The sequence below is a fragment of the Cephus cinctus genome, unplaced genomic scaffold (genome assembly GCF_000341935.2).
Source record: "Cephus cinctus unplaced genomic scaffold, Ccin1 Ccin1_scaffold0143, whole genome shotgun sequence".
Classification (NCBI taxonomy): domain Eukaryota; kingdom Metazoa; phylum Arthropoda; class Insecta; order Hymenoptera; family Cephidae; genus Cephus; species Cephus cinctus.
The window spans coordinates 547,423-558,224 of record NW_014332873.1 but is presented as its reverse complement, the minus strand read 5'-3'; the positions used below and the strand labels follow the sequence as shown (position 1 = coordinate 558,224).

Sequence of the window (10,802 nt, the reverse complement as noted above, 5' to 3'; positions counted from 1 at the left end):
TGGGGGGGGAGTTGATGTTAGAGTAGAATTTAAGGTAGTATTAGAAGATAAGGCCTAGAAATTAGGAGGGTAAAATCTGCCCTGTTACCCCCCCCCGCAGTTAAGTACAAGGGAAGGGGGTAGGCCAGGACGAACTGCAAAGTCAAATGTAAAAGGTGAGGTCTCCGTTAAGGGATGCAGGGAGGTCTCGGGTCTCGGGAGTAAGGGATAACTGCGCAGTAAGCGCCGTGGATCCTTTCGCATTTCCCGAGTTTCTTCCCGAGTTCCCAGGGGCCGCCGAGCCTAGAGGATCTCTTCTTTACCTTTGGGGTCTCGTAGCCAGGGGCTCCTAATGCCACCGCGACGAAGGATACCTCATTACCAGAAGGCAGTGGGGCTACAAAAGGCACAAAGAGTTTCGCTCTCATTGTACCTCGAATTCGTCAAGTTGACTCCTGGAATCGAGGTCTTTTCGGGGTAGCTACCTGTTTTCCTATAAAGCGTCCTTTCTCGTCGGGAGCAATCGGAGGGTTGAAATTGGAGATTCTGGCAGGAGGCTCCTGTACCGTCCCGGGGATGAATGTCGGGTGTGTTAAGGACAAGCGTCCGGGTGAGGAAATTATTATCAGGGAGCAAGTGGCACGTAAGGTCGCGGACTCTAGCGCTCTAACGGAAGACATAATGAGGGGATAATCCTTTGAAACGGATTATGTTAAACTGTGGCTGCCAAGCTTGTTTGCGCTCGGGTTCGAGGGTGGAAGTCGAGGCTTGTGGTACAGATGAAAAATGATATACGTCACGAGGGGGGAGGACGTGGGCTGGAGCCACCGTGATATCCTGGTTGACGACTCCTCCGGAAGGGCTCGATCTCTTCTGCTTTGGAATTTTTTTTTTTCCCTTCCAGATTCCGATGCCCTTTCCATCCTCCTCGCCACCCTCCGTTCTATTTTATCGCTCTGTATTCCACCGACACCCCAGCAACCTCAGACCCTACACGCACCTCTGCGTATTCTTCATCTTCACCATCGGTCTCGTTAACCTTCGGGATACGGATTATGTTAAGAACCCTTGTTTGCACGAGGGTGAGTCTCTGGACGGAATACCGATGTAAAGTGATATATCGTCCCGGGAACGATTTCCTGCCGATCGGATCCGCGCAGACACCCGAAGAAAGAAAAAATGGGAAAGCGTAAGGACCAAGGGAAGATGTATAGAAGGGAGCTCGATCATCCCGAGGAGAGCTTGAATTTCCAAGGATCTCCTCCCACTGACATTCAAGTGGACCGGCGAACGTGCATTCACGGTCGATGGAGAAAATTGATCGGCAGTTCGCACTGGATTTTCGAGATCTTCATCGGCCATTCATCTCCGGCTGATCTTGAAAATTATGGAACCTGGAACCGGACAACCCTCGGAATCCCCCCCAATTTATATCCAACCACCTTCGCCTAGGTGCGAACGCTCTTTGCATCCCTGACTCATTGGCACTCTTCTCCTTCAGCTGGTCCATCCCTTCGTTTACAGCATCTCGAATCCCTAAGTAAAAATGAGTTAGACGCAGCATCCCGGCTGTAGCACCTCGTTCTATTTTTCTTCGACGTCATTGTCACACGACCATTCGTTCCGCTTATTTATTCATCAGTGCGCGGAAGCTGCCTTATAAATTAACTTTGAACCTTTTAACTCCTACCTCGAGCAGACTTTAACCAAGAAACCGCCAGCCTCCAGGAGCGGAGCTGAGGAAGAAAAAAGTGCCGTAAAAAAGTATGCACCTTGCAGGCAGCGGTAATTTATTTTGTTTCAGGGATGCTGCCCGAGAGAGAGAGAGAGAGAGAGAGAGAGAGAGAGAAGGACAATAGACCTGCACTTAATGTCCCAGAATGAGAAACCGCGTAAATCCTCCGGACTTTGATGCTTTCGGAAAAAGCCGCATTGCGGCTGTCGTATTAATAAATATTATGCAGCTATGTATACGGCGGTAAATTCAAACGTGAAAATAATATCGATACGAATTTCGTTTGTTTCAGGTCGCAAGAAGTACAGGAATTCTCTCGCACTTCGTCAATCTAAATATAGTGATACCGGAGGCATTTATATTAGGAAGCGGGGAGCATCACGTCGACGTAGGATCTATCATAAATCTCGTCTGCATTATAGACAACGTAAGTAACGTCACGCTAATTGCAAAAGCGTCTTAGTTAATGATACGGATATTACTCTGCGTCAGACAGCAGACGCTCGATTAATTCCGAGCGGCACGTACCGCGTCCTTTGTGCGTAATTCCTTTAGCCCTAATGCCGCTTACGTCGGCCGTGTCTCCTGTTTTCCGGTCAGCCGATCCTTCCAGGACCTCGTAGATAAACCGGAGTTTCCTCCGTTTCGGTGATTTCGACCGTAGCCACTGATTGGTTGCTGATTAGACCTTAGCGAGAAGTTCCGACTTTCCTGGCGAAGGGACTGTTGTTTTAGCGCTGACCCAAAGTTAAAACCGGCTACCGGTTCGACCGCCGGAAACCGTGGAACCGGAAGTAAACAACCTTCGTCCCTTTTGACTCGTCAATCAACGAAACGTCAAGTACTCTCTGAACTCTGCGCCCCTAAAAATGAGATAAAACTCTAGCGCTTCTGGGTCTTTCGTCAATTTGACGAAGTAACATTTTTTTTCAACTACGGATACCTTCTCAGAATAAATTCCAATCTTGCAATGGATTCCTGATCCTCTGACGAGAGGGAAATCCCCGTTCTCTTAATGACGTCAGTCGATCTCGAGAACGATTGATTTCTCGATACTCTTTCAACTGACTTGAAAAAAGTCGACCGTATCGATAGTCCTGGTAAGGATATTTGCTGAAGTCAGAATTTTTTTTAAATTCACGTAACAGCGCACAGAGAAAAATGCTAGACGCAGCATCCTCAAGAGGATCACTAACGAGCTCGTACGAAGACTCAAGATTCATCTCGCACGTACGATATCACGTGCATAGCACATACGTATGTAGACACTGGTAGAAAAGTCCTCATCAGTCTCGCCAACCGACTCGTGACAGGTCATGGGAAATACGAGCTGACCAGTCCGGCGAGGTTAACAGGGAGAAAATGATCTTCAGGTTATTATCATAGATGTAATTTAGATGTTAAGCATTGGGATCGATGCGAAAGAAAGAGAGAAAAGGGAAAAGAGAAGCAGCTACGATGGATCAAAGAGTCTCTAGGAGTTGTCCTCGGGTCCCAATCACAATCCCCAATCCCCAGAGTCGTCTTTTCGGAAGGCAATGACGCTCGGAAATAGCAATTTGCGAATTCGCGAAATAATCTTTCCTGGAGCCCAAATGGAGGCTGTGTCTTATACTGATATCCGAGTATGGCAGTGGGCACACTGGCACATCCACCCGAGTACCGCAACCCAAGGAGAGAGATACAGGAAGAGTCTGCGTATGCGGTTGGATTCGTGGTGTACGTATTCCTTTGGGACGTGTAGGTGAGTGAATAAGGAGGGGGGAGAAAGGGAGAAGAGAAAATGGTCGATACCAGCCCGTGATATGTTTAGCTCACAAAATCTAGTCGAGGATTTGTACAGGTTCCGATGGGTTTCGGGAAAACAATAACGCTTTTCCAAGGAACATATCGTGATTCCGTAAACGGCCGCGGCGTACCGCGGCGCCACTTACACCTCGATAAATCTTCCGCTGGCTCGAATTAAGTTGACCCGGTGGAAATATTAAAGTTTTAATGACCATTCGCATTCGAATGTTTTGACTGCATGAAAAGGTCTGAAGTAAGCTAAAAACGAAGTACCTGTAATAAAGGTAAAACGAAGGATTGGAAAATAAAGAGACTGACGAGGGATCGATCTACGGCTGCAAAGTGTATCTGCGGGAGAAGTGAACGGCTGGAGCTCTCGAGTGTGTTTATCCGAGCGAATCGTAAAGTCGAGCCCAGTGGAATCGTGAACTTATTCGATTACAAGTCGGAGGGAGGAGTCGTGTCGCAAGGAGGTTATAACCGTATACACAGTGGATCCGCGTGTACGGACGTGCATGCATGTATTTATGAAATTGCAGAACACGAGGATTGAATACGAAATATTAATTAAACGATCGCAAATTGTATGTACATCGCGGAGCCACCTCTCGGATACATTTAAGCCGGCAATTGTCGACTGTCTGAACACGTGAAAGCAACGCAAAGACCTGCCGAGTTCGCAGAACAGTCCTCGAAGTTTCTATGGGACCTTTAAACTTTGAAAAGATTTAACGAAGAGCGCAGTATCGCCACCCAGACTCTGTCCACGAGCAGACACGTGGCCCGTTGACTTTCGGGCTTCGCATCGAATTGCTAAGCTTCGACGGTCGCTACGGAGAAATCCAGTTAAGCGAAGGAGAAGGTGGAGAAGGTGGAGAAGGTGGAGAAGGCCTAAGAATAAAAGTGCCGAGGGGCAGAGAGGGCGACAAGATCAAGTCCCTGGCTCGGATTTCCTTTTGAACGTCGAAAACTTGGGGGCAGCTTGACATTCGACAACGCGATATCCGGTTCGGTGGAAGCCACGTCTACTGGCAGCGTCCTCGTCATCCAGAAGCACAGGACTCATCTTCGCCCAGGAAAATCATCGTAAAATTAAGCCAGTCACGTCCAGGGTCCAAATGGAAAAGCTACTCTAGACCTAATCTAATTGGCCTAAGTGAAGAAAAGCGACGGCGGTGGTAGGTTTCTCATTCAGAGTCCAGTTCCTCGGTATCGATTATGGCTAAGTCAAAGATCTTGGAAGCTCACGAAGATACCTTATTCAATTGTCGTTCTGATTCGGGAAGTAGGGGGATCGAAAAGAGTCCAGAGGGAACGATGTACATGGCTGTTCGTGACAGTGAAAACAGCCTGAACTGGGAAATAAATGTCGGATCGTGCCAGGAAGCGGGAATCTTACGGTTAACGGGTTAATAATCGGAAACGATGAGGTTACCGGGAGGTAAGGGAAATTAGGACATTATGGATTCGAAGCGACGTGAAGTCGATCGAGTCAATATTCGATATTGTGCCGAGTGTTATATTCCGTTCTGTTCTGTTTTACTTGGTAGGACGATTACGTGTGCGCTGCCGGTGCTTCCTCTCGAAATTTCGCTCGTCTTCCCTTTCCGGCGAGGGGAATGGAAACGGAGAGAAAGCGACGAAGACTCTCTCTCGCGAGTGCGAGAGAGAGAGAGAGAGAGAGAGAGAATATTGCGCCAAGCCCCTCGGCAACCGCAACTTGCTGAGTTTGAACATTTGAGCGAATTCACCTTTGCGACTTCCGGCGTATAGAAGCTCTCGGGTCGAGAAGTTAAAAAGCGAGGGAGAAAAAGAGTTGGGAATCTAGGAAACAGCAGGAAGGGAGCACCTGCTACTACCTGCTGCTTAACGTCTCCCTACGCATTTGCAGCAATGCAATCTTCATTCCGCGTATGTTTCTCTTTGAAATCGTCGCCTTTGCGGATTCACTTAAATGCTGTCGCGACGCTTGGAAACTTTGGATTTGCTGCGTGCGGCGCACAACTTATTACACCTACGATTCGGACCGGACGAGTGAGGAACCAAAGTCCCTCAGGCCCGTGACGTAGTCTCTCTCTCTCTCTCTCTCTCAACGGCGAATCTCACGAGTCGATAAACGTCATCAATAGTAGCCATAAGGATCAGTGCCTGGCGGGGAGGCTGGAAAAGGAAGCGTAGAAGGAGATGGGTGAGACAGGAACCGGAAACGAGTCTGAGATTTACTTTCTCAAAAAAAGAAACCTCCCATTTTGTCAGTATACTCAAATAACAGAGAACAAGAATAACCATGCTTTCTATCCACTAAAAGAAAACTCTTTGGTCCATAGTAACGAATAATGTGAACGAAAATGCGAAATAATTAACGTGCCTAATTCGTATACGTGTTATTAATCCCTTCCTCTTGTCCGTTCACATTTCAGAGTCCAACACCGCCGCAATACGTTTTCTGGTATCACAATAACCGGATGATAAACTACGACGCTGCGCGCGGCAGCGTCACTGTACAAACGAAACCAGGACCAACCCAGAGTCAGCTGACTATTCGACAAGCCGTCGAATCGGACACGGGCAACTACACGTGCACCGCCTCGAACACCAAGCCTGCCTCCATCTTCGTCTTCGTCACGGAAGGCAAGTATGATTCCAGGCTGCACAGCGTGACTCGCTGGTGCCACTCCCTTCAAGGTGCCAATCTCTTCAGCCCCTTTGGCCCTCTGTCGGCGTAAGGCCGACAACTTGCGCTATCGAGTCTAGGAGCTAGTCGAGTCGCAAGTCGAACCTTGAGAAACGTCAGCATGGACGTAAGGGACACTCCGGGAATTCGCTTCCACTCGACGATACATCCAAAGTACGTTGTGGATGCTCCTTGAGGATTCTGAGGAGTCTCGTGCCGCTTCAGGCGGAAGGCCCTGGCAGAAGAATGACGGGCAATGTTTGTACTCCGTGACTGGCGGTGGACACTCGATGGCTCTGTAATCAAAAGTTTGCGGCGGTTAAAACGTAATGAATACGAAGGGCGGCGAGGTCGACGCGGGGAAGGGAAAAGTTACTTGCTAGGGTTAATGCGATCCGGGAGGTACGGTTTAGGCGAGAACGGGGATAACGATAGTAATGGCATTAAAGGTACTCCTACTGCTACTTAATGCTACGATTAGGAGTTGGAAGCCCCTTAGGCGACGATGGCTCTGCAGCTTTTATCCCTGAGTAAACTATACACTTATATAAACAGGGTAGCCACCTCTTCTCCGCTTTGATTCTCAACCGTTGCCTCCAATTCTCTTTTTTATACCCTTCAACGTGCTCAGCCCCGCTTTACCTCTAGTCTACAATGAGGTCGTTGGCCAACCAATTAAATTCTCAATCCTGATACAGTCCGGATAGCTCCGATACGTACACGGGATATCCTCCTAGGAAAATGTCAAAAACTTGCTTCTCCCTTATGCATTCCTGTTCCAGCGAAATGCACCAATAATGTTTAACGGCCTCGTATCGACCCTCGTACGTACTGAACGTTATTCCGGAAGGAAAACAAGCGGCGTAACAAAAGGAGAAAGCTGGGTGGTTCTGGCGAGAACGTGAAATTTCAACCCTTTGCCGGATTCGGTATTCCACGGGTTTGAAATTTCGAAATGTAATGCCCGCATGTAATAGCCACGGTTATATTGCACAGATCGTACCGACTCTACGATATGGGATATATAAGCTATCGTTAAAGTATAGTCGCCGTTTCTCAGAGCTGAAGGTAACTGGAACGTAATCGATGCTGCGGGCGTCTGAGAGTGGGCGGGGCGGCCGGGGGGAGAAGAAAGGAGATTGCAGGATGGAATCGTAGAAGGCGATGTAACCGCCAACGAATATCGTTACTCGAGAAACGAGAGCTTAATCGGATTTGCCAGCTTATCGTGCCGACTAAACCAATTCAACGCACGAGAATCCCTCGCGCCGCCCCGCCCCGCCCGAGGATCCAGGATCGTTCGGATTCTCGAGGAATCTTCGTTGGATCTCCGGCAGTTCACGTGGCGCACGGGAGCTTTGCAAACGTTTCTTGCTACACGTGCGTGGCGGGGATCGTGGATCGGCTGTGGGCTGACTTTTATTTTAATTACAGGGGCGGAGGGTGAAACTGGTCCTGCTGCCCTTGTCGGAGGCTGCGAATGAGGGATGAAAACTGCTTTTACATTTATTATATATATATATTTCAGTATCCCCTTCACGTGGAATAAGACCAACGTAAGAGGATCGCGCGCAGTGCAGTCTGGGTATACAGAAGTGGGAGTCTTGAGGATGTTACGTAAATAAGGAATGTACCCGGAGGTATAAGATATTTAAGCGTGGGTCGGTGGGCTTCTGGAAAATGGCGGTTCTGTGCCAGGGGAAGAAAAAGTCGTAAAAAAATTGAAGCTGGGCTAAGGCGCAAAGCCGACGGCGACCTCGGTGCCCGAGTTGATCCTCTGGGCATTTATGACTCGGTATATTCCCTCCCGTGGAAAAGTTCCTATAATTCCATTACTTACTCGCGGACCAAATCGACTTATCGTCTCTTCGATGTGTTACAGGTGACAAGATGGCAGCTATATTGCGACGCAAGACGTCGGACGCGCCGAGTCTCGTCGTAGGTGCGACGCTGACTCTGATGACGTGCAGCAGCGCCCTCTTAGTACGATAAATCTTTAAAACTCGAAATGTCCATAACTACGATTATTTACGTTGTGATAGGTAGGTACTTCGCGAGACTGCGATCTTTTTTCACGTCGAGGTTAGTACCAGTTGGTCTACTTGGTATGCAAGATTTTCATGGAAGATTGTCATGTGATTGCCTGCTCCGAGTCATTACGAGCAACGCGCGTGCGACCCAAATTATGTAAATACTCGCAATTGTAATTACTTCGTTTTCATTTAACCGCCACAATCACGTCGGTTGACATTGTTATTCGCGGTTACAACTTTTTACTTTCATTTATTTTACCTCTTCTCACATTCCTAGTCCTGCATTCCTACCTCATTCCTAACACTTGATATCTACTTTTCTCTCTCTCTCTCTCTCTCTCTCTCTCTACCACCCTTCAACCTCCCATCGCTTAGCCTGTTATCCTTCTGCTCCGCGTACCGTCTCGCCTAACACTTGATATCTACTTTTCACAACTTTTTACTTTCATTTATTTTACCTCTTCTCACATTCCTAGTCCTGCATTCCTACCTCATTCCTAACACTTGATATCTACTTTTCTCTCTCTCTCTCTCTCTCTCTCTCTACCACCCTTCAACCTCCCATCGCTTAGCCTGTTATCCTTCTGCTCCGCGTACCGTCTCGCTCGATGGATTCACGATCACAAATCCAAAGGCGAATGTAGTTTGCGCGCTGTACAGTCAGAGCGACGAGAATTCCGACGGAAAGTCACTCGGTTCCCTGTGGGAATTCGCGATGGAATTCCTAAAGGCGAATTCTTCCTATCGGAAGTTATTCCGCGATTTTACGAGCAGGTCGCGCCAGTCTGATCAGTAAATTCACCCGAGGAGGATCGAAGGACGAAACTTTTGCCAAGGACGGTCCAAATGATCGTTGAGGTTATGTCGAAGACAGGCATCGTCCCGTGGAAGCTACTTGATTGGAGACCAAATGCATTACCGTAACAGACTAAAAGTCAATTCAATTATCAACTTGGCATCAGACCGAAAATATACAGTATGTATAAATACGTATGTAAGGAAAAAAGAAAAATTTCTTCCACCTTCGGTGTAAAAATTTTAAATAAATCCAAAATCAAATTCCTCGTAATCTCCTCGAACGTTTTGATCCTCGTTGACGCCGTTATTTGTTACAATTAATTTTTTTTATAATTCCATTACGTAACTTTCCTCCGTTCAGCACAATTCTTCCTCTGTCCAACACACACCGGATACAAACAGTCAGATTTGTCCGTTTCATGCCAAAGGGTACGAATAACTTAACGTCGTCGCGCTACGGGACGCGGACGGTCGACCCGCGTCAAAGGATTACACGCATTCCTGTGATGTATAACTTACTGCACGAGAGAAATATATAAACGTACAGTTCGTGGATCCGCTGCTATTAAATTAATGGACTCTCGTATACGAGAGCCAAACGTCAAAAGAAACAATAAAAGAGCACGTACTCCTGTATCCGAAACAATGCGAGTAGGTTGAGCGACCGAGGCATGAAAGACATGTTTTAATAACGCAATCAGCAGGAGACTCAAAAATAAAATTATATTAACGATCAAAGTGATTCTGGGAGTGAATAAAAAAATTCTTTCGCTTCCTACACATAGAACGTGCCTACCCGATTTTTTTCGGGCTATACGTCACAGAAATACATTTGCTCGTGAAGTAAGTAATACAGCTCTGCAAAAAAATACAAGCAAACGGTGGGACGTCCTGGTTGAAGGAAATAGCACGTTAAACGTCACTCGTCGGAATACAATAGCGATATTTAATTGAAAATCCAAAGTGGGCGAAGGGAACGAAGGAACCAAATGAAGGAGAGTCCTGATGAATAATTTCAAACACACGAGCGCAATATAGAGTTTAAGTACGACGACTTACCTAGTTCCGTCTCTTGCCAGCAGGATCGTTCGAAGGGTTTATTATTGATGTAAGTTGTACAATTATTTATCAGCGAGTATAAGGAAAGGAAAACAACCCCCCGAGCGAATGCGTATAATCACTCCATGGTATGACGAGACACGGTATGACGTCATTATCATTAAACAGTATGAATTATATTGTTATTCTTTAGTAAAAAGAAAAGGTGGTACGCGAGAGCGGCATGTATAAAATAATTCTTCGAGGGGACTCAAAGGGTGAATAATTGAACGGGGAGGAGAGGACGGGTAAGGTAACGGTAGAAAAACCGCTGGACCCTCTGCACTTCGAGACCGTATAGTTTCGATTGGTCGTTATCATTGGCATTATTCTCATCGTTATCATTGTATTATTATTATTATTGTTATCCTTGTTACAAGTTAGCAGCGAAAAGAAATCACGCTCCTGTCGGTAATAGCTCCTTGTAAAGTCTTGCCGAAGCTCCATGCATTTCCCTGAGGCTCACTGCTGGCTTTGTTTACACCGGCCTGTGCATTTCTCGGAGGATCAGGATTGCGCGAGGTTTCGCAACCTGGACACGTGTGATAAGGTAGCTTAATGATTTTCGAAGTGGAATCCTCGAGGCAACTGAGGATGCGATCGAGAAAGGTGATTGGAGGTCCTTAAACAGGGGATGGCTTTGTCGCGAAAAAGTGTTAAGGGTAATGCGATGGTTAAATCTATTTTCCATTATAAG

At 47.1% G+C, this 10,802-nt stretch overlaps 1 protein-coding gene across 4 annotated transcripts in view; it reads left to right on the top strand.

The window, feature by feature from the left end:
* The window catches only part of LOC107263267 (hemicentin-1), a 53,440-nt gene extending 44,829 nt beyond the window's left edge, over positions 1-8,611 (top strand). For all 4 annotated transcript variants that reach the window (XM_015730277.2, XM_015730278.2, XM_025080587.1 and 1 more), the window contains 3 exons: positions 2,007-2,141; positions 5,923-6,133; positions 8,059-8,611. In XM_015730277.2, coding sequence (XP_015585763.1) covers positions 2,007-2,141; positions 5,923-6,133; positions 8,059-8,168 — 456 coding nt within the window. In that variant the 3' untranslated portion in view covers positions 8,169-8,611. The remainder of the gene's footprint in view (positions 1-2,006; positions 2,142-5,922; positions 6,134-8,058) is intronic.
* Positions 8,612-10,802: the final 2,191 nt, after the last annotated feature.